This window comes from Mustela nivalis (assembly GCF_964662115.1).
Source record: "Mustela nivalis genome assembly, chromosome: 7".
Classification (NCBI taxonomy): Eukaryota; Metazoa; Chordata; class Mammalia; order Carnivora; family Mustelidae; genus Mustela; species Mustela nivalis.
The window spans coordinates 124,700,115-124,724,803 of record NC_139026.1 but is presented as its reverse complement, the minus strand read 5'-3'; the positions used below and the strand labels follow the sequence as shown (position 1 = coordinate 124,724,803).

The 24,689-nt window shown below is 39.2% G+C and overlaps 1 protein-coding gene across 1 annotated transcript in view; it reads left to right on the top strand.

Annotated features, from left to right (window-relative positions):
• ITGA8 (integrin subunit alpha 8) overlaps positions 1-24,689 on the top strand; it is a 172,504-nt gene that overhangs the window by 123,266 nt on the left and 24,549 nt on the right. Inside the window, exons 23-26 of the mRNA XM_082739047.1 lie at positions 2,937-3,017; positions 12,895-13,000; positions 14,897-15,055; positions 23,363-23,491. Coding sequence (XP_082595173.1) covers positions 2,937-3,017; positions 12,895-13,000; positions 14,897-15,055; positions 23,363-23,491 — 475 coding nt within the window. The remainder of the gene's footprint in view (positions 1-2,936; positions 3,018-12,894; positions 13,001-14,896; positions 15,056-23,362; positions 23,492-24,689) is intronic.

The window sequence follows — 24,689 nt, the reverse complement described above, 5'->3', positions numbered from 1 at the left end:
AATATTTGAGGATACCTAACACAGAGGTGAGCGTTTATCTACATGCTTTGTTGGCCGACTCCAAAGACATAAATAAGGATTTAATGGATAATTTGCTTTCAATTTAAATGTGTTAAAACCAAAAATAAATTAAATCAAATTCTCTGAAGTCTAAGTTCTCAAGTTTTTTATCACATTGACCACTGTTACCCATATTTAATACGCTTTTCCACAAACAGAACCCAAAAGAGAAACAGGGCTTTATATATTAATAAACGTAAAATAGTTTATTTTACCAAATGTTTGCATTAAATGGTCTCTTCATGCTGTGACTGTGTGTGACATGTAAACACTCCCCTCCCTGAGTGCAGCGGGTCTCAGATTGCAATTCCCACATACACATAGGTCTTTATGATGTCATTGACATTGCTTCCTTGGCAGTGGTGAAATGAACATCGTATTGTATTTGCTGACATTCCAAAGGCCACAGAAAGCACAGAAGGAATGTTAGAAAATAGGAAACAGTAAGGAAAAAGAAAATAGCATCAGAACAATAAGTAAAAAACATGTTTATCCCTGGTACACGACATAGGGTGTAGCCGTGGAGAGGAAATCCATCATTCCTGCTTAGAGCTAGCACCGACAGCATAAATAGCTCAGCGTCCAGGGTGGTGATGGATTGCTTGTTTGAACGCAGCAGTGGTATTAGCAAGGGAGGTTTCCTTCCAGGAAGAGGTCAAGGAAGCATCTAAGTTGTATATCAAGCCCAGTGCCTTTCTTACCAGGAGATGTTGCTGATTCCCCCGGTTGACTGCAGCACCAAGTGTCACGACAAGGCTGTGTGACAGGATGATTATGATTAGCCAACCAGATCTAGTCTCCATGTCTGCCGTTGCTCTCATTAACCTCTGCCAGCTTCGGATGAGACTTCTGTCTGGAGATGATTTCAGTGCCTCACACCTATTTACATTTTCAGGGTGTTGTGTGTAGAGACTGTTGTGTCCTTTCAAACATGGAAACAAAATGCAATGGCATTATGGGACAGCTTAAATGAAACTGTTTTCCCTTGATTTTTATATCTGCTGCTGCAAAGCAGTGAGAACTAGAAAACTGAACCAAGTCTGGATAACGTGTGGAATGATGAGACTTAAATTTCTAAACTAGAGTTTCCCGCCATGCATTTGGAACTAACTACACAATGTGCGAGAAGGAGAATTACTTAATGACGTCTTGCTGGTTAGCAAGACAGTAAAATAAATAAATAAATAAAAATTTAAAAACCTCTTTAGTTGACTGATTTTCCCCAGATAGGATAATAATAAAGTGGCCTGGAAACTGGGGTTCAAACTTTGGTGAGCAAGTCTCCCTAGGCTCATCACAAGGTTAGCCGTGATGCCCCATGACAGGAAATGAGCCTGACATTGGCCTGTTTATATCTTTTATGTGTGTTTGTGGTTTAAGTGCCCTTATCAGTATATACAATCTGACAAGACTTTTCAAAAGCATTGTGGGAACGATCCTGTCTCCTCCTCTGAAAGCCGACTCTTATCATCTCCCCTCCTGCCCCCACATTTGGAAAGCTTCAAAAGCTAGTCAGAACATACCCCATTACCACCACTGAAACGTGAAAGCTTATCCATTGAAACTGCGTGAAAAGTCAATGATGAAAAGAGGAGGCTTTCTCTTCTTAATGAGATCTGGAAATAAACATGACCCGTCCATAGTGGTGTGGCCACAGCTGTTTGCTGAAGGCTGCACTATCTTTGGGATATGAGGGTGACTCTAGGGAAAGCACATGGGGTTCTAAAGGCAAATGGCATCTGCATTCAAAGCTCAGCTATTGGTCCAGCCTCTTGTGAGACCAAGTTTCATTTTCTTGACAACACTGGATGCTTAACAAGCATTTTTTAAAGATTAAATTTCATATGTAGGTGTACCTGGGTGGTTTGGTCGGTTAAGCTTCTGACTCTTGGTTCCGGCTCAGGTTGTGACCTCAGGGTCATGAGATGGAGCCCTGCCTCACACTCTGCACTCAGCATGGAATCAACTTGAGTTTCTCTCTCCCCCTCCCTTTGCCCCTCAACCCTCCCATGCTCTCTTTCTGTAAAATAAATAAATCTTTAAAAAAAAATTAAGTTTCATAGTAATTATATTTGTTTGAGATAAAAAAAAAAACAAGACTTAAAAATAATTTTGTCAATGTTCAAAGAAACATTATTAAATGCGTACCTTTTATTTTGAGATTCTTGATGCACTAGACAATATCTCTGTCATCTCCTAATTGTCTTGGCATGAGCTGCCAAAATTCCTGGGGTCTTACTTCTTCCTGCCATTGGCTATGCTTCTAATTCCCTCCCGCCCCCTACCTTAGCCAGTGAACGTGCAGTGAATGTACACTTATTTTAATATTACTTCAGAAATAAACCATAAGGAAGATAAATTTGCTGCCAAAACAATCTATGGTATGATGCATTCCAGAACCAAACACAAACGCTTTTTCCATTCTGTGCTGCTCTTGGATTATTCGTGCTAGTTCTCTTCTTTATTAGCATGGAGAATCAGGAGTTGACTGTGCCTTCCTTTCCCATTCAATGGGTGATGAACGTGATGCACAGAGAAGTTAAGGAATGTGTCCAAGGTAGAAACTGGAAAATGAGCTCAGCTCACTGCTTTTTGGTTTAGCCACTGAAACAAAAAACGTTAGCTTTTTTAGATGTCTGTTGTGTTTTCAGATAAGATGTCTCCTTATGGAAAGTTATTATATTACTCTTACTCATAGAGAATCTTAGCATTTCCATTTTCAAGTGGTTATGATTTTATAGAATGGATATGCCATTGTTTTCTGAATGATTGTATTAGTAATGTTTGTTCTTTTGGACTACAGAATGTTTTTTATGATCGCATATTAAAATATGTTTGAAAAAATATATTTAAATCATATTGTCACTGTGTTTTAGTTCCAATAAGGACAACCCGGACAGCAATTTTGTGAGCCTGCAAATCAACATCACTGCTGTAGCTCAAGTAGAAATAAGAGGGTAAGTAAGAATCAAGATATTGTAGTAAGTATACTGTAACAGGTTTAATTATGAAAAAACACTAGTAAAAACTATATGGAATTTTCCTAATGCATTAGCAATCACAATTCACTTTGGTTAAAATTTCACTCTTTTCTACCTATCATTAGACTTCCATTGAAAACTATAGTAAACCCTATCTGGTAATTAACTCAAAGGATATCAAAACGAGAGATCACTTTATTCCCCAAACTGACAGTTCAATAATCAGACTAGGAAGTCAGATAAATTTGACAAACTTGTGATTGCATGAAAGTCTCACTTATCCAGTAATTATTTCGGCATAATGAAAATTCAGCCTCACCATACCACATCTTGAGTTGAACAAATGCCTAACTCTTAGAATGTGAAGGTTGATGGGATCTACATTTTATGTATTTTTCTTTCTGTCTTATTCTTTGAAGAAGGTACCAATATGCAGTCAGTTGAGAGACAGGACAATGGTCAAGGAAAAGGCTTAGAATGACTACCATCTTGGGAAATCCATGCCTGGAGGAAGAAAAAAAAATTAGAAATATACAGTATATAGTTATCTTTAGGCAAGTGTGGACTCCATTGATTTTATTGTAATTCTTATTTCTTCAGGACAAGGACTTGGCTAAAAACAGCAATTGGTATTCTGGGCTGAATTGTCATTGGGCTTCAGCAACCCTAGTTCCCTTTCTTCCCACTCTTCCATAATGGCAACTAGAGGGGCGCCTGGGTGGCTCAGTGGGTTAAAGCCTCTGCTTTCGGCTCGGGTCATGATCTCAGGGTCTTGGGATCGAGCCCCGCATCGGGCTCTCTGCTCAGCAGGGAGCCTGCTTCCCTTCCTCTCTCTGCCTGCCTCTCTGCCTACTTGTGATCTCTATCTGTCAAATAAATTAAAAAAAAAAAAAAGACTCATAATGGCAACTAGAGCCACCGTAGTCAGAGCCACCATCTCCATGTATTCTCTCACTGCTGCCCCCTGCTGCTCTCAATGGGGGGAAGCCCTTCCTGAAGTCCTGGGACCAGTGAGGCTCCACCTAGTGGATTAGAGAAGAATAATAATACCTAGCTCGTATTTATCCTTCTATGTGCTACCCCAGCCCATTAGCACATCTTAATATGTACCAGTATCCTCACTGCACAGGTGAGGAAATTTTGACACAAGGGGCTGAAGGCTACAAGCTAGGAAGTGGGGAGCTAGAATGCAAGTCAGGCAGCTTGTCTCCAGGTGCATCTTTATAAATTATTATGCTATGTAGCTTATAAGAGAATTATTTGAACCTTATTTACACAAAATCTTGTTTTGTTTATACTTCTGTGAATTTTTTTTTCACTCAAATAAACATTTTTGGCATTCACCCACTTTAGGGCATTTGCCTATAGTCCATTCATTCTAATTGCAGAAATTTCATATGGTAAAGCTACACCATACTTATCCATTCTACTGGAATTTTCTTTTTCCTTTTTTACAAAATTCCTTGTACATATCTTCTGGTACACATGTGGAAGAATGTCAGAAGGGTACCTGCTTAGAGGCAGAATTTTAGGTTCAGACAGTGTAAACTTTTAAACTTTATTAAATAGTGCCAAACTATATTGCAAAGTAATTATACCTACTTCTTGTTCCACAAGACACAGAGGAAAGTTTTCACTTACACATTATTAACCAACTCACAACACGGTTAAATTTTTCATTTTGAGCCAATCTGATGGATGAGAAATACTATCTGGGACGCCTGGGTGGCTCAGTTGGTTGGGCCGCTGCCTTCGGCTTGGGTCATGATCCCTGGTCCTGGGATTGAGTCCCTTATCGGGCTTGTTGCTCGGCAGGGAGCCTGCTTCTCTCACTGCCTCTGCCTGCCTCTCTGCCTACTTGTGTGTACTCTCTCTCTCTCTGGCAAATAAGTAAAATCTTTTTAAAAAAAGAGAAATTCTATCCAACTGAAGGTTCAATTTGCTGTTCCCTGATTTCTAAACAAGACTGAGTAAGTTTTTCATGTGTTTTTTGTCTCTCTCCCAAATTGGGTAATTTCTACTAATTTCTTAGGACATATTTCTATGAAGAGACTTAATTTTTTCATATTAATTCATAGGAAGGAACTCTTCCCTATTTTAGAGTTGAGACACTAATCCTTTAACAAGTACACATGTTGCAAGTACCTTTTCATGGTCTGTGGGGTTTGGTGTGTGTGTGTGTCTTAAGTCAGTTTTATTGAAGAATAAATTATACATAGTAAAATTCTTTCTTTAGACTTTCGATTTGAAGGACTAAGACACCACAATGATGTTCAATGTAAATCAGTTCTGTCACCCCACATAGCTTCTCATGCACATTTGTAGGTAACCCAGTCTCCTTCCCCAGGCTCTGTCAACTTTGATCTATCTTCTGTCACTATATTCTCAGAAAAATCATATAAATACACCCATACAGAATGTAGGCTTTTGAGTCTGGCTTCTTTCACTTGCATTTGCATACATTTGAAAAAACACCCATGTTCTTCCGTGTATCAGTGGTCTGTTTCTTTTTATTGCTGAGCAGTATTCCACTCTACGGAAGGCCCCCAAATCATTCATCCATTCACAGGTTGGTGAACCCTTGGGCTGTTTCCAGTTTGGGGCTCTTAATAATAAGCCTGCTATCAGCATTCACATAAGGTCTTTGTTGGGATATTTATTTTCACAAATGGAGTTGAGTTGTGTAGCTAGGGTATGTTTAACTTTATAAGAAATCGCCAAACACTGTTTCAAAGTGGCTGTGCCATTTCCATTTTGCATTCTCACCAGCAGAGTGTAAGTTCAGATGTGCCGTGTACTTGCCCACCTGGGCTTCAGGTTGGTTTTTGTTAGTTTTTAGCCATTTAATTAACATTTTCTTTTTTTTTAGATTTATTTATTTGAGAGAGAGAAAGAGACAGCCACTAAGGGAGAAGGAGAAGCAGATTCCCTGCTAACCAGGGGGCCCGCCAATGAGGCTCCAACCCAGAACCCTAGGATCATGAGTTAAGCCGAAGGCAGATGCTTTATGATAGAGCCTTCCAGGAGCCCATGGCTTATTATTTTCTAAATAGTGATGTTCAAAAAGCAAAGGTTTTTAATTTGTATGAAATCCAACTTTAAGTATTTTATAGTTTGTCCTCTCTCTCTTCCTAAAGTAAATAAATAATTTTTTTAAAAAATAAACAAACAAATAAATAAATATTTTATAGTTTGTACTCTTTTTGCCCCTTGTAGGAAAAGGTCTTCACTTTGCCTAGAGTCACAAGATTTTTTTCCCATATTTTCTCCTACAAGTTTTGCAGTTTTACATTTTGGTCTGTGATTATGTTAATATCTGTATCTGGTGTGAGGTAATACCCAAGGTTCACTGTTGCATAAGAATATCCAGTTGCTGCTATGCTATTGGCTGAAAGATCATCCTTTCTCCACCGACTTACTTGACACCTCTAGCCATCTGTGAGGCTCTGCTTCAAGACCTTCCATTCTGTTCCATTGATCTGCATGTACAGTAAGTCCTGAGAGGCAAGCAGTATGCTGAGATCTTGGTAAACTTGCTTACAAATTCTAGTAGCTTTATTGTTTTTTGATTTCCTAAATTTTCTATAGCATTGCCATGGCATCTATTAATAAAAAGTTTGATTTTTTCCCCAACTAATCCAATGTGTACATGCAAAAGTTTAGCCAAATACAGAGTTAGAGGGAATAGTACCCACAAGAGATTACCCTTACTTCTGATACCAATTGCAGATTTGTGTGCTTCCCAAAACTGCCCCCAGCTTTGATAATTCATGTAGAAGGACTGACAGAGCTCCCTGAAATCTATTATACCCATCAGTATAAAAAAATTAAAATTATCCAAGGGAAGAATTGCATAGTCAGAGCCTGAGGCAGAACCAAGCACAAGACTTCTGTTCTTATCCACCATGGAGCCGGGTCATGTTTCTTTCCTTTTATGGATGTGTAACAGGATGCATGGAGTATCCCCAGCTGAGGGAACTCCCCAAGGCTCAGTGTTCACAGTTTTTATTAAGGATCCTCTACATAGACATGATCAATTGAATAACTGACTTAATTGATCTGTCTCCAGGTTGTCTAATATGATGTGATGAGGCTCCCACCCTGACTCACACTGTTGGTCTTTCTGATGTGGGCAACCCTCACAATAACTTGTATGGTTAGAATATTCAGTGTGACCCCAAGCCCCCAGAAAAACAAAGATACATCTTTCAGGCATAAAATTTCTAGATCTTAGACTTCACCTCCCAGAATCTGAGGGCAAAGGCTACAACACACCACTTTTGGGGAAAAGTTGAGTTGTTTACTACATGGTTAAGCTTTTTCTCTTTTTTCTTTATTTTCTTTTTCATGTGTGTGTGTGTGTGTTGTGGGGGTTTTTTGTTTGTTTGTTTTTAGATTTATTTATTTATTTGTTTGACAGACAGAGATCACAAGTAGGCAGAGAGGCAGGCAGAGAGAGAGGAGGAAGCAGGCTCCCCACTGAGCAGAGAGCCCGATCAGGGGCTTGATCCCAGGACTCTGGGATCATGACCCGAGCTGAAGGCAGAAGCTTTAACCCACTAAGCACCCCCAGGCGCCCCTCTTTTCTTTTTCTTCTCTTACTGCACAGATGGGGACTGTCAGGGCAAGAGTGAGTAGACTTGGTGCAAGAAGACATTTTTGCCTTGCATTTATTTATTTTTTTAAATTGTTTTTATTAACATATATTGGTTACTTGCCCCAGGGATCCAGGTCTGTGAATCATCAGGCTTACACATTTCCCAGCACTCACCATACATAGCACATGCCTTTCCCAATGTTTTGTCTTGTATTTAGATCCTATCTTGGTCTTATGGAGGAAACATTCTGTTTGTCTTTCAAAGAATTTATCTGCTTCATCCCAGTTGTTAAATGTATGGCATAAAGTTGCTCATGATAGTCTCTCATTTTCCTTTTAATGTATGTGGGACCTCATCGTTCCCTGCACTGCAATTTGTATCTTTTACTCCCTTCTACGTTTCCCTTGATTACTCTGGCTAGAGTTCAGTGAACTTTTCACAGAACCAGTTTTTTTATTTCATTGACTTTTCTTTTTTCTCTTTCTCTATCTTTTTAAGATTTATTTATTTATTTGTGGAGAGAGAGAGAGGAAAAAAAAGAGCACAGGGTGGGTGTAGGGGCAGAGGGAGAGAGAGAATTTCCAGCAGATTCCCTACTGAGCACGGTGCCATCCTGGGGCTTGATCTCATTACCTGAGTGGAAATCAAGAGCCACCCTCGGGGTACCTGGGTGGCTCAGTCAGATAGGTGACTGCCTTCAGCTCAGGTCATGATCCCAGGGTCCTGGGATCAAGTCTGGCATCAGGCTCCCTGCTCAGCGAAGAGCCTGCTTCTCCCTCTCCCTCTGCTTGCTGTTCTGCCTACTTGTGCTCTTTCTGTTAAATAAATAAATAACTTTCTTAAAAAAAAAAAAAAAAGAAGAAGAGTCAAACACTCACTGACTGAGCCACTCAGGTGCCTCTTTTTTCTCTCTTTTTATTTGCTTTGTTTTCTGTTCCATTAGCTCCTTCTTTATGTTATTATTATCTCCTTCCTTCTGTTCACTTTGTGTTGGATTTTCCCTGTTTCTCCTTCCTCTAGGTAGAAGTAGATTATTGATTGGAGACCTCTCTTCTTTTCTTACATAAGCATATAGTGCTATAAATTTCCCTCTAATTGATTGAGCACATACCAAAATGTCGATATGCTGGGTTTCAGTCACAATGTTTTCTAATTTCCTTTGTGATTTCTTCTTTAACTCATGACTCATGAGAAGTGACCTGTTTGATTTGTAGATCTTTGCAGCTAATCCAGATGTTTCATTTTTGTGCATTTCTTTTTTAATTCCCTCCTCTTTCACATTGAGAAAAACACTAACGGAAATCTGAGAAGAAATAAGCATTTTTTTTGCTATCTTATTTTTATATCTTTTAACATTTACAACTAGTGTATATGAAGTTTTGTCTCCTTCTTTAAGCTTTGTTAACCTTTGTTTTGCTAACCAAAAATAAACTGAAACTGTCTTTTAATCCCAAAGCAAATTTTAAATTGGGAACTGTTTTTATTCCATAAGACATAACTCAGTCCAAGGCAGCAGAGAGTGTAATGTAGCTGTATATATTCTTATATATCCATTTTATAAGATAAATATTTATAAATATATTTCTGCCATCATTTATGTCATCAGTATTTCTCTGTTAAAAAGGAAGGAAGTTATCTATTCATTTTACCAATAATCAAAACAGGTAATTAAAATTGGGTTTCTTGTATGGTTGTAATTTTTTAAATTGCTGGATTAATGTCTGACATTTAACCACAGTTTATTCTCTAACACAGGGTTAGAGTTCTTTTTAGCCATTTTGCAACGTAAAACTCTTTATTCCAGATACTCAGCAAAAATATTGGTTTCAATGTTTAATTCTTCAAGGAACAAACAGCTACTGTGTTGAAAATCTTCCATGTTCAGTCTTCAGAAAAATCTCATTTTATTTGCCAGTTGTGTTTATTCCAATATATTTTATCATGCACTGTCTCTAGCAGCTCTTTTTCAGTTCAGTGTTGTTTTTATCATTTTAAAAATAAACTCAAATACATTTATTTCTTCAATGGGAAAGAAAATACTGAGAATTAGTCCACTTCTCTCAAAGCCAGATGGTGTCAACACTGTCTTTCAGTAGATTCACATGTCATTTGTTGGTACAAAGGATTAATTTAGCATTAAGTCTGCAAGAGAATTTGGCCACAAGAGGCAGCACCACATGCATTGAGCTCACGAAGGGTAATCAGGATTGAGTGGGATTGATCAGGGGACACTACAGTCATAAACAATGGTGGTCTGTATAGACACTGGCTAGAATGGGTAGAGCCAACATTGTTGCACACAATAAATAGTAGTCTGCTATTTGGGGCTTACAATGTTTGAAAACATGATTATGAATGAATAATTCAGACTGTACTAACACAGCATCAGATGTGAACTTCCGATAGCACACAGACTTTAACTTATCAAAAACCTAATTCCTTGCTTCCCTAATCCTTTCCTAACGTCTGGTGTCACCACTGGTACCCCAATCTTCTTATCCCTGGGGGGGTCTCAGGTGGAATAATGTTCTATCCTCCATCTTAGCATGTGAGCACTATTCAGTAAGAGCTGTGAGGGCTGTTTATCCTTGGCTAATAGTTGATTATATTCTTCCTTCCTTCCTTCCTTCTTAAAAAAAAAAAAATGGTAATTTTGAAAAGAGTGGACAGTGTTTCATTTATTCATTTGGAATCTTCAGAGAGCCATTTTTTGTCATGATTTCCCCAGATCTGAAAAAGTCTTAGACAGTAGATAACTGAATTTGGGGAGCCATAGCTTTTGAATGGTTTTGCCATGATTTGTCATGGCCTATCATAGATTATCTTTTCTGTACAGATTTCTATTAGATTTTGTTACAGAAATGGGGCAGGAAGTTTCTTTAAGTTGGCTTTACTAAAATCACTGTGGCTTCATGGCCCCTGTGGTGCATTATACCATTGGCTTCTGAACAATGCAGACGTTAGGGTGCCAACCCCCTGCACATGTAACTTTGACTCCCTGAAAACTTACTACTAGTAGCTTACTATTGACAGTAAGCCTTCCAGATAACATAAGCAGTTCACTAACACATATTTTGCATATGTGTTATATACTGTATTCTTATAATAAAGTAAACTAAAGAAAATGTTATGAAGAAAATCATAAGGAAGAGAAAAAATCATTTACCGTACTGTACCTTATATGAAAACTCACATAGAAATTTAAAAATCCACATAAATGAACCAGCATGGTCCAAACCCGTGTTTTTCAAGAGTCATCTGTACATTGGAAATAGAAAAGTCCTGAGTACACCTGAGTAAGCTGAAGTCTTCACCTGCAACTAACCCCTACTTTTCTGAACATCAGTTTTCCTTTCATGTATAAAATGAGGGATTGTGAACACACTGTCTCCATAGTCCTGTCAAGTTCTAAATATTTATAATTCTGTGGTACTTGAACATTTATGACCAGTCCCCCAGGACAGATGACTATAAGAACAAAACTTTCCAGAGAAAATGTGCTCAGCTTCAGCTCTGTATGTGTTCTTTATGCAAATAAGTAAATAAATAAGGATTTTCCCTAGAGCCTCACAGTGGATATGGAGCCTGGAGTCAACTTTCTGTTGCCAAGCTAAGAGCAAAGTAAAGTTCTGGGTGGTTAGGTCATGAAGACTCCACGGAGACGGAAGCCCAAACTCTCTGAGCTTTGCTCAAATAAAAGTAACCATCTATGTTCTGTACTCTTCTCCTCACCAAGTCCCCAGTGTTTAATCTGAACATGATTTAATCAAATCAAGTGGGAAAGGGCAGCATGACATAACAACAAACCGACGAAGGGTAGGGAATGTTGAAGTACCAGCTCAGCAAGCCTGTGCCCTGCACTTGTAATTTAATAGTTGCCCATTAGAGATGAAAGCGAAGGGTTTTATAATTTAGTAGCATTTCTGTGGGTTGTCAGTTTAAAAATTATATTTCTTCCACCCACCCCTAGAAGACAATGCAGCCAAAGTGACTTTGACAAAGAGCATTTGAGATGTCTTCCAATCAGTTGTAGTATACAACCCAGAGTTTATCGTAATTCTCCAGATGAGGAAATAAGGACACGCAAAAATTACTTACTTGCCCTTGGGTCAGTTCTTAGTCCAATAAATTTTGCTTTCTGCTTTAGAAAGAGATTACTGGGGAGGGGGTGTGGAATAAAGATAGCATTTGAAGTTGCTAGGGGCTGCATTAATTACTGATGCCCTTAAAAGGGCACTTAAAACTTCCAATTGCCAAAAGAGGGATTTTCTGTTGAAGTTACTTTTAGCTGGAGGTCTAGGAAATCTTTCAAAGATCCTTCACCTAAAAATTGCTAGAAAAGCATTGTTCTTTTGAGAAGTATTCTTTTTAAGATAATATAAAATTAACAATTTAGTTTGGAACCAGCTTTTAATGTAGAATAATGCCTTGTACTGCATTGCATTCAGCCAGTGCTCATGTTCTAGGTGTAAACTGCAGGCAAAGAATATCTCTGTGTCAAGTTAATATCCTACTTATATGATTACATCATTTGTCTCTCCACTTCTCACCCTAGAGTTATCTAGAGGACAACTCTAGAACTTGATCAAGCTTTATTTTGGCTCTAGACCTGGCTTTGGGGGAGGTATGGCTGCATTAATGAAAAGCCAAAGAAATCTAAGAAGTAGGAATATACAAGTGGCTTTTCTATTTTCAAGTATCTAATTCAAAACTACATTTCTTCACAAGTCAGCATTTAACACAACACAGAATTCTAGATTTTTATCCACCAAAAAAGTCCCATTTCTTGATATGGCTTGAAGCAGGGATTATATACCCTGTGTGTACACACACACACACACACACACACACACACACACACTTACACAGGACCTATAGATAGATGTATGCATTTATATGTCCATATGTTAAATTATCTATCTCAACTCAGAAAAGCTCTCTGTCCCAAGAGAGCTCCCTAGTGCTCAAGAGAGGAGAAAGGACAAAAGAGTCTATCTCTGAGCTAGAGACCAGGAATTAAAAGCATCCCTGTAGATTTTTCAGATCCTTTACTATTCTTTTAGTTATTTTGCTGAACATCACTTTCAATACCTTTTTCCATATAGGCAGTATCTGCTCAAGTATATTGCATATATATATATATGTATATATATATATATATATATAAAACTCATTGCTGTTAGTGTACTATACACTAGCGCAGCATTTTTCACCTGTGTCATCACCAGCAATTAACAAAACATTCCATGTTTCAGAGTATCCCACCCTCCGCAGATTGTTCTGCCCATTCATAACTGGGAACCAGAAGAGGAGCCCCGCAAAGAGGAAGGAGTTGGACCACTGGTGGAACATATTTATGAGGTAGGTTTTACCTATCTTAAAGTTGTGTTAGGAATTTAGTCTTACGCTCTTTACCAATTAACTCTTTATAGCACTTTAAGACACCGACCTGAGATCTGAGCTTAAATACCTTGGATTTGTGCAGTGCAGGGAGGGGGTACAGTATGAGTCACTTGCTTTTTAGTGAGAGCCATTATAGAACGAGAATATTTTATCTTGTTACTGTTCTCTTTCAGATGTTCCTTACATCTCCTTTTTTTAAACGTTTGGACAGCCTAAGCATAAAAATGACTAGCTCTCTGGACTTTATTTTGCTTCTTCCTACATTTTTAAATATCCTTAAAATCTACCCACCTCTTTAAACTGAAGGTCACCAACCGGAAGGTACCAGAGAGAGAAAATTTTATGAATTATTTGCTATTGTATCAAACACACACATATCACACACACATGAATAACTTATTCTGAGATTTGAAATAGTCAGCTGATTAGTAAAATATTTTCCAGAAGCAAACCAGCAGCTTATGAAAAAGCCATCTTCTGTTTGAGATCCCTTCTTATTTACTGCTCTCTATCCCCTTCCTGCATAACTCATTCCACTGACCTAGTAATCCTGACTGTGACTTTCATCTTAAGCTACAAGGGACGTGAATAGCATTCTCTACAGTTAACAATGAAGTCATTTTAAAACTGATGAGCTGTGTACATATGTGAGAAAGAAGTGTCAACTCCTGCACAGCGTCAACATGTAAACCTCTGTCATCTGCCCAACCTGTGGTTCAGAACCAGAAGCCCCATCCATACCTGGATCAAAGCTTTGCACTAAGCTCTCTTGATAGCAAAAGGTTAGCATAGTCCCCAAGGCTACTAGGATTAAGAACCTTGCTAGAAAAAAAATGCTGTCAAATAATTCATTAGGCCTTGCGTGCACCGGTTTCTGCTTAGGAATGGTGAAACTTTAATGTTTGCAAACATATTCAATCATTCTCAGAGAAGCCCTGCTTCTAATCTTAGCATAAATGAATCATAAAATTTTAGGGTAGTAATCAGTGGTGACTAAAGCAATCATCACGTGTTTCCTACATGTTATTGACCTGCCCCAAAATATACTGTTATCAGTGCATGCCGTGTTGCTTTGATAAAGTGAATTAAATGAGCCACCTAATAGGCAAAACCAAATTATAAGTTGTTCTACTGGTCATTATAATTTTCAGAATTGTGGGGGGAAAAAAAGTTCCCTGTTAACTTGGAGTGAATTTTCAAAACCACAATAAATTTAAATACATTCCGTGACTTTCCCAAGCTGTTTTTTTGTCCTGTGAGTTTAGGCTTCATGAGTTTAAAGCACTCATCTCTTTATGAGAGGTGGCCTCTCTCTCTTTGAGAGTCACTGATTAAAACAGAAGGAGCTCAGCTTTGAAATGTGCACTTGAAGTGAACTGTGGTGAGCCTGGACCATCTCTGGCATTTGATGGATAACCATTTTTCCAGAGGGTGAAAGAGAGTGCATTGCATATGGTTGCAATTGACAAGTCAGTAGTCAGGAAAAAGGCAGATTTCAATGCAAAGAAAGAATAAGTAGGTTTTGAAAGCATAGCATTAAAATTGCATTTCTAGCCCTGCGATTAAATGAATATAAATTTTAGGTAAACATCACAATGATCAGACATGGTGAATGTGGTCTTTGCTAAGGAAATCTGCCCTCAGAGCTTCACAGAAGGAAGTTTTTTCTCTGAGCACCAGCGCCTCTTGCTTTCAGAGCTCCTCTTGCTTATATAGATGGTATTTTCCTATTGCCACCATTATAGCCCAGATGTGTTAAAACCCAAAATACTTTTTAGAATGGGTAGGAAGTACATGGAGCTTGATTTCCTCTTCCTGACTTGCGCTGTACCATTACGCATTCCTTTCTTGTAGCTGCACAATATTGGACCAAGTACCATCAGTGACACCCTTCTGGAGGTGGGTTGGCCATTCTCTGCCCGGGACGAATTTCTCCTCTACATTTTTCATATCCAAACTCTGGGACCTCTGCAGTGTCAAACAAATCCTGACATCAACCCACAGGATATAAAGGTAGGATCCTAGTCTAACTGTTTTTTTTTTCTAACTAGCCTACTTTTTTATGGTAAGGGGGAAAAAAAAAAAAACCCATGGCTTATATTTTTTAAAGCAAAGTAATTATAAGAATGAGTTATTTTGGTGATTATCTATATGGCCTTTTCTTTTAGTTTTACGGTTAAAATGCCAGGCCTTGGGGCACCTGGGTGGCTCAGTCAGCTAAGTGTCTGCCTTCAGCTCAGGTCCATTCTGGGATGGAGCCCTGTGTCAGGCTCCCTGCTCAGGGCCATAGGGAGTCTGCTTCTCCCTCTGCCCACCCCCCTGCTCATGTGCTATCTCTTAAATAAATAAATAAAATCTTTAAAAAAAAATGCCAGACCTAACTTAAAGTGTCACTCCTAGAAAACTTAAATTTCTCTTGGTTTTATTGTTCATGGTAACCTGTCATTTATTTAACCTATTTTAATAGATACCTTTTGCATATGGTTTGACTAGCAGCACAACCAAACCAAAGTCATTAATAGACATGTCATGTTTTGGAGAATTTGTACAAAATGCTATTTTTAGAGTCTTTTTGGTACATTGCCAAAAGATATAAGGATCTTTGTCAAGTAGGCTTTTCCAGATGTTGCCAATATAGCAAGTGGTGAAATGCGATAATTTGCCAAAGGCCATCTCAGTGCCCCAAGAATCCCCAGACTGGAACTTTCTGGACCCCATTCTTTAGTGCAGCTTATAGAGAAGCTGAGAGCAGTGCTTCTCAGATTCTTAAGCTTATCCAGTCACCTGGGGGTCTAGTAAGAGGCAGGGTCTGGAGTCCTAAAATTCTGCCATTCTACAGTCCTCACCTGACATCCACGCTGCTTTGCTGGTCACAGACTAGCCAGGAGCTCAAGTGTCCAAGCAGCTGATCTCATTCAGATTAAGATCCAAATCTGGCTTTAAGTTTCTTCTGGGAAGAAAAGAACATAATTAGCATAAACCCTTGAAAACATTACACCTGAATGAGGGAAAATAACCTGTTTAACCAGATGTTATCCTCAAAAGAGAACTTTAAGAATCAAGAACTTCAAGAATCATTGTCAGTAGCTCAGGGAGACAGAGTCTCTATTAAAAATGGAGCAAAGGGCAGACTTCATGAAACACTAACTCAACCATTCAGAATGCAGGTCTGCCTCTACTCTACCCAGTGGCACTGTTATGAAAGGCTTTCTTCTTTAACCCAGTAAGCTTCTATTCCAAGAGAGGAAGACAAAGGGATTCAGTATGAAAGGATGTATAGGACAGGGCTTCTTCTTTATGGAGAAATTATAAATAAGTCACTATTCCACAAACTTATTTAAAAGACTTCCTCCTTGGGGCGCCTGGGTGGCTCAGTGGGTTAAGCCGCTGCCTTCGGCTCAGGTCATGATCTCAGGGTCCTGGGATTGAGTCCCACATCGGGCTCTCTGCTCAGCAGGGAGCCTGCTTCCTTCTCTCTCTCTCTCTCTCTCTCTGCCTGCCTCTCAGTGTACTTGTAATTTCTCTCTGTCAAATAAATAAATAAAATCTTTAAAAAAAATAAATAAAAATAAAAGACTTCCTCCTTGGAAATTTTTTTGTCCATTTCTTCTCTCGGCTCTTCAATGAGATGATTTTAGTATCTTTCAAGGACAGTAGCTTACTATAAAATAACATCTTCTGGGGTTCCTGGGTGGCTTAGGCAGGTAGACATCTGACTTTGGTTCAGGGTCTTGATCCCAGGGTCTTGGCATGGAGCCCCAGGTCCAGCTCCACCCGACTCAGAAGAGAGTCTGCTTCTCTTTCTCTCCCTCTGCCCCTCCCCCTACTCATGTTCCTTCTGTCTCTCTTTCAAATAAATAAATAAAATCTTTAAAAAATAAAATAACATCTTCAAATGGAATGTATAACATTGAAGAAATTAAACCTTTTACATGACCCATATGGATTCTCTACTTCAGTGGTAGATCCTTGAAGCACAGAAACCTGGGGAAGGCCTCTAAACTCCGGAGTGTAATGTTTGCTTTATATCTGACATTATTTATATATGTTCATATATATTATGTAACTTATGTGATATGGGCCATGTTGGTTGTAAATTCTTTTTCTGTGTTGCAGTTTAACAATAATTTACACTGACTGGAATGATACCAACAGATAACTTGCCTTACATGTTGACAGATTCATGCAAATGGGGTGGTGACAGCACCCAGATACTCTTTGAAGTATAAACTTTGATTAAAAATCTAAGGCTAATAATTGTTTTTAAGATTTTATTTGAGAGAGAGAAAGAGAGCATGAGCAGGAGGGAGGAGCAGAGGGAGTGAAAGAGGCAGACTCCCTGCTGAGCAGGAAGCCTGACGCAGGACTCCATCCCAGGACCCTGAGCTGAAGGCAGATGCTTAACTGACTGAGCCACCCAGGCGCCCCTAAGGCTAGTAATTTTTAAAATGCAACTTAATTATGCTTCTTCTATAAAACTGTCAGTTTGTGGAAATTGATTATAAGATGATTTGATTACAATATGAAGGAATAGCTCCCAAAATGACAAATGGTAAGAATGCTTGAAATTCAGAATAATGAAAAACTTGAAATGTTTTTACTTTCAGGTCCTCTGAGTACTTCCACTTGTATTTAGTGTGTATAACCCAGAGATTCTAAAAAAGCTTTTTTATCAATAAATAGATTTTTTAATTAATTATCAGTATATTTTATATAATCAGCTACCAACAAATTGAGAGTACTTGAACATTATTTTCTTCTTAAGATAATAAGTAATTTATTGGTGAAGTCCCTATAAACTTACCTGGCAAATTTATTTATTCCTAGATAATATAAAAGCTAAACAGTCTATTCTCTGTCTTAAATATGAATTGGAAATTAGTAAAGAACAAATTATTTATTACATCTAGTTATCTTCAATGGAATAGGTCTGGGAATTTTTAAAAAATATTTTATTTATTTGACAGAGAGAGATCACAAGTAGGCAGAGAGGGAGGCAGAGAGAGGGGGGGAGGCAGGCTCCCTGCTGAGCAGAGAGCCTGATGCGGGGCTCGATCCCAAGACCCTGAGTTCACGACCCAAGCCAAAGGCAGAGGCTTAACCCACTGAGCCACCCAGGTGCCCCAGGGAAATTTTTTTTAACCTAGGTATCAATTTCAGATTCTTGCATCAAAGCTAATTACTGTTCTTTTAAATATAGATATTTAAAGATAAGTATAGTTTTTTAAAATATAGGTATTTGAACATAAACATCTGTAGTTTTTTTTTTTTAACTTAGTTCTTTAAGAAGCAGAGAAAGGGTAGATTTAATAAAAGGAATAAGGTGGCAAAACACATTCATATAGGTAAAAATTAAATCCTAGTCAGGCACCAGGTGACTCAGTTGGCTGAGTGTCTGTCTTCAGCTTGGGTTATAATCTCAGGGTCCTGGGATCAAGTCCTGCATCAGGCTCCCTGCTCAGTAGAGAGTCTGCTTCTTCTTCTCCCTCCCCACCGTTCATTTTTTTTCTCTCTCTCTCTCTAATAAATAAGTAAACTCTTAAAAAAAAAAAAAAAGTAAATCCTATCATTCAGTCTAACTTACCCACTAAGAAAAAATTACTTATGATTTGGTTCTACAATTTCTTTAAAAAGAACAATTAGTGAGTGCCTCTTGAAACATCTGTGAGGTCTACAAGCCCTTCCTGAGGATGCTCTAGTGCCCACTGGACAAGCCACCAGAATATCCCAGGCCAGCTGTGGGCCTGTCAGAGAGAAAACTCCCACCTCAGCTTTCCCAAGTATCCTCTGGAGGATTTTCAAGTTCCCTACCAGGTTTGCCTCTCCAGCCACTCAACTCATTTTCCCTCAGCAAAATGCTTTCTCTGCAGGTCACATACACCTTTTTGTCCACTTTGCCTCCTGTATATATTCTCATTTTTTTCCCCACTTAACCACTGAAAGTGGCTCCCTCCTTCACTGCTTCATTGCAGCTCCCAAAATGTCTAAGCAAACGTGCTGATGAAAAAGCAACTGTCCAGATTTCCTCAGAAGCATTTTCTAGACCATCTGCTCCAAGGAACCAATGCCACCAACTTTAAAACCTTTGAAATATCCTGGACCCCTTCCCCCACGGCAGGGTCTCCACAACATCTCAAAATAATTTCTCATGTCTGCTAATTAAACCTATTAGCATTTAATAGAACTAATGTATTTAACACAATGTGGATTTTTTTCCCATTTTTTTTAAATTACTCAGATAGCAACCTCTTGGCTTTACTTTTTATTATAAATACATAGTTGTACTCATCAAAGCCATATTGTAGATAAAGTAGGGTTTTTGTGGGTTGGCCTGAAAACTGAGCCACCATTTAAAAGATTGTCTCTAAAGAGAAATGCATTCTGAGTGCCAAACATCTAGCCTCAAACCTTCTGAAATACAATCCATCTATAAATTGAACATGCATTCCAAACTGGACTCTCCTCACATAAGCCTCCAAATCTGATAAGGCCTGAACGGGATATACTTTTTCTTGTACAACACTGACTGGTACAGCTGAGTTACCCCACCAAGTGACCCTCATGTCCCCAAGGTTTGAAGAGCAGACTCCCTTTGAAAGCTACCACTGTGATCATAGGAGGCCATGGGCAAAAGTTCTCACCCACATGCACCTCACTTGCTGCCCAAATACAAAACATCAGTGACTAAACTGGGGACACACTCAGATGCCACTAGAAGTCTGTCAGTTATGAGGTTTTTTAGTACTTGCTTCATACCAGGCTTGTGGGGATTCACTTAGCCTGCTTTGTTACCCAAGTATGAAGGCAAACAGGAGCACGCATGGATGACGGGGTTCAGGAAAAGTGAGTGAGATGCGTGGCCCCTCTTGGTGCCCAGAGGGTGGGACCCTGCCTTGGGGGCATTCCCTTCTGCTTTCCCTTTTGCTTCCCAGTGAAACAGCTGCCGTCTTCAGTTTTCTGTTCCTCCCATGATGATTTCACTTCATCAAGTTCATTTCTCTGCCTTCTCTGAGCACAGGGATGTAAGTAGAGGGCCATGAAGGTTCTGCCTCAGGGCTTCAGAGATAGAGGATTTTAATGTGGCAATTTCAGCACATCCTGCCATCTAAACCATTGTGAAATAGTCAACTGTCTGCAGCATTCGGGCCAATCCATTAAATCTAATTCATTCCAGATCCTTCTTGAAATAAAATTTTAGAGTTGAATAAAGTATTTCTTAAACCATTCTCAAGGCCGTAAAATAATGACTTCCAACTATCCATTATCTTATTTGGGTGGACTTTATCCTGGGGTTTGGAGAGTCCTCCAGACAGGCTGTGATCTCTAGATAAGATGTAGTTGAAAAAGCCGACGCTATTGAGGAACCCAAGCTACATAAAGAGTAAAGGACTTTTTTAAGCTGGCAAGGTTTCATCATGAACTGCCAAGGGTGAGAAAAAGAGGAAGAAAGGACTGTGGGATGTCACACTGTAGCCAGAAGGGTAGGACAAGAGAGGTGTTGGCTTCAACCTGTGCTAGGATCACAGGACCATGTTCTGGGCCCCCCGCTCAGGAAAGGAGCCCGAGGTCCACATGATGTGGCAGAGGTTAGATGAGGGCAGCGGTAACAAGGGAGAAAGCCAGTGTTGCATAAAGAACGGGCTCTGGAGCCATGGAAGGCTGGAGGTTCCAACTGCCTCGAACAAGACCATTCTCACAGGAATCCCAAATTACAACCAGATAGCACAAACATGGAAGCAGAAACACAAGGATCATCCGCCAAGCCCTGCAACTAGTTTTTGGGGTTTTTTGTTTTTGTTTTGTTTTGTTTTAATCGGTGAGCACACAGACTGTGGCTTGGCTTGGCAAATTTGCATCATTTTGTCTTACTCTTGAGAGAATTATTTTCCTTCATAACTGCCTCCATTTACTTATTGCTCCTTATTAATTCCGAATGCAGAATATTGTTACAGCTCCCAATCCACTTACGTTCTCTCTCTGTCTCCGTCTCTCTGTCTCTTTCATGCGCCCCCAATAGAGGACAATCATTCATTTTTTATTTTTAACAGTACCTATAGGTCCAATTTTTAGCCACCAAAGGGAATACACTCTCCAGGGTCCATTTCTCTTTGCCTTAACTTCTCCTTAAGAGGATCTTCAGGTTCTCCTGCAAATTTTAGAATATAAAAACACATGTCCAACAACTAAGAAAAGCTTCAAAATCACCATTGGGATGAACTATTCTTTTTTCAGGACGTTAAGAAAAAAAATCTATTTTTTTTTCTCTCCTTACAAATCCTTAACATTTATGCCTTAAAGAAAATTACATGGTAGACTGAACTCCTAGGTTTGTCTCTACTTCAATTTAATTATAGACAAAGGATTACATGAGGGAAAGTCCACCATCTTTTGTGTATTAGGCATACCTGAAACCCAAAGAGAAATCACAAATAAGAAGATAGTATGTGTTGTGTTTGTTTGGATTCAAAAAGCCCTTAATCTGATTGCACCCAACTATTTTCTTCCAAAGTTGCATTTCTAACAGTATTGCACATTCCAGCTAGACAGTATCCCTTTAGCTCATAAATTTAAACCTATCTCAGAGTGAAGAGTTTTGTGAAGAGTTCATGCAAATAGAAAACTCCTGTTGAAGTCAAAATCTGAGTAGCAGCTGAGGAAAGAACCATATTTACTAATAATTTCTTCCTTATTGCAGAAAAGAGCAATTTTCATATTTGTTCTAAAGAAGACAGTTGAGTGTTTACCACCAGCTTCTCAGAGCACTTAGCAAACTGTTTTCTGAACTGAACGCCTGCCTAATGTGGTGCTAAGAGGCCCTCACCTCTAAGGTTTCAGATTCAGGAAAAATATGACCTGCGGGTTCACAATCAATTGTGAAATAGGCTCCCAGAGTTCATCTAAAAAACAGGCTGTAACTGTTGTTTACATTTCTTGGATAACTTCTTCCTTGTTTTTAGCTTTTTGTTCATTTTTGCTTTTGGGGTTTTATTTTGTCTTGTTTTGCTCTATATTTTGAAATAATTTCTGGAATGCCACTTTCAAAAACTAGTTGGTAAGCTATTTGAAGACTTCCTCAGTGTGGTGTTTGGGAGGGACATTCCTCTATCTGCAAAACAATATTACTAAAAGAGAGAAGCATGTTTTATCAACCCCTGCTGTGTAATATGTTCATTCTCTGGCTCAGAATAAGTCCTGTGTGTTACTGAGAGGCTGCCCATAAGTATTTGTAAATGATGATATAGCGGGGACCCCCACAAACGTGGTCTTCACCCATCCACAAGCTGCATCTGACGTCACCACATATGAAGCTGCGGAGCTGTCTTCTCTTTGGGCTATTATTTTACTATTACTGCTACCACTACAGGAATAAAGGAACATTCCGAATGTCTTTCCAGCACCTTTTCCCTGCAGGTTGGTTACATGCAGAGTTAACTCTGTAACATATCTTCCAGTGAACAATAAAAAAGAAATGAAACATGAAAATCTCAAAGGAAAAACTACACACACACACACACACTCTGCTCCTGGGGCTACAAAGAGAAACCATTTAAAAGAACATGTGTGGGGGGGGACTTGGGGCAGGGACAGGAAATTAAGATTCTATATTCAGTCAGTCTTAAATGAAGAATTTTAATGAAATATTATGTGTGATTTATTGGCACTTTCAAAATATTTATTCAGCTATCAGATGTACTAAGCATGGAGTCTGAGATAAAATCATTGAGTTCTAGAACACTCACAAAACAAACTCTGGGCTCTAAACAAGCTCCCTTACAGCATAACGTTCATGTGGCATGCTTCGGAAAACTCATTTTTATTAGAATTCGATCCATTCCTGAGGGAGCATTTCTTATAATTTCAGGAGTGTGGGGCCAGACATGCTGATGTTGGGTCCTTGACTACATCTCTTTCCCTACGGCCAGCACCTCACTTTCCTGCCACCTGAGGATCTGTCCCACCACACAGAATGTTCCTGCGTTTCACCAGCACTGATATATGATGAGAGAAAAGTAACAGGAAAATAATGACCCATGCTTGAAAAGTCACTTCCTTCTGAGGGAATCACTTCTACTTAAAATCTCATGCTTACAAGATAAACTTTCCAGGAATGCATTCCCCATCCTTCAGGCGCTCCTATGATTGGAGAATGGGAAGGCTTATTCCTGCCCATCTATTTCGTTTTGTGGTTGAACACACTTCTGGTAAATCAGGACGGGTCCAGCTTCTCTTGTGACTCCTAGTCCTCTGAGGGGAAAAAAAATGCCTGGAGTTCAAGGCTAATGAAAAGGTGACAAGGTATCTCTTGCTTTCTCTTTGCAGCCCGCTGCCTCCCCAGAGGACACCCCCGAGCTGAGTGCCTTTCTGCGAAATTCGACCATCCCTCATCTTGTCAGAAAGAGAGATGTGCAGATGCCAGAGCCCCACAGACAGAGCCCTGCAAAAATTCTGGTGAGTTATCCCAGTGTGTGCAAATCAGAGAGGAAAGACTAGATTGGACAGAAATCTCAAACACAGAAGACTTGAACTTCAACTATTGTTTCTCCATCTCATTCAATGCTCAGATCTGCCTGCCATGTTTTGACAACAGGAAATGTGAGCCCTGAAAACGAGGGACTCTTCCCTGTGGACAAAGGTGTATTTGCATTCTAGTGTTTTCACTCTTCTAAATCTGCCACACAGGCCACAGTAGAAAAATAATGCTAAAGGCACCTGGGTGGCTCAGTGGGTTAAGCCTCTGCCTTCAGCTCAGGTCATGATCTCATGACCTGGGTCCTGGGATCGAGCCCCGGGTTGGGCTCTCTGCTCAGCAGGGAGCCTGCTTCTCCCTCTCTGCCTGCCTCTCTGCCTACTTGTGATCTCTCTCTGTCAAATAAATAAATAAAATCTTTTTTAAAAAAATAATGCTAAAAACCTAAACATGGCATGCAATGCATTTGCAGAACACAGAGCTCCTGCTGTGAGCCCATTCCCAAACACTGAGCGCTGAGAGTATGGAAAGAGCTGGGCCAGGAGGTTCGGGTTGGGGTGGGTGGTGGTCCCACCTGTCCTTGCATCTCAGACTCCTCTGCTGATTCAGAAAAGATGAGACTGGGGTCTTCGGATTTCCTGGGCCCAAACCCTGCATAGTCTTAGCACGGGAAACTGTGGTAGATCTATCCTGAGCTTAGTCAAACCTTTGCAAAACTGTGGAGAGTACTTAAGAGTCAGTATTTTCAGAAAATTTGATTCTCTTACTCATCTCAAGGTGAATGTTAATACCAACAAACTCCACACTTAAAAGAGGCTGAAATTAAAAAAAAAAAAAAAAAGAAAGAGGCTAAAATGTCTTATTTTAATGTGTCTTGAATATGTTCTAACATTCATAAGAAGTTTCAAACAAGGAAATGGACAGAAACGTACATTGAGCAAGTCTAACTTATTCAATTAAACTTACATCAAGAGAGGAATGTTTATTATAATAGAAGTACCTAAAGTTACCTGGCAAAAAGCTATGGCAGAGGGCAGATTTTGGTTCAAGTCCCTATAAATTTTTATGGCATGGTAATGTCTTTCAAAACCTAAGAGTACTCTTAGTTTAGGATGAATTCATTTAGGATAATTTATTCAGTTTAGGATAAATTAATAAAAACCCACATATTATTGTTTA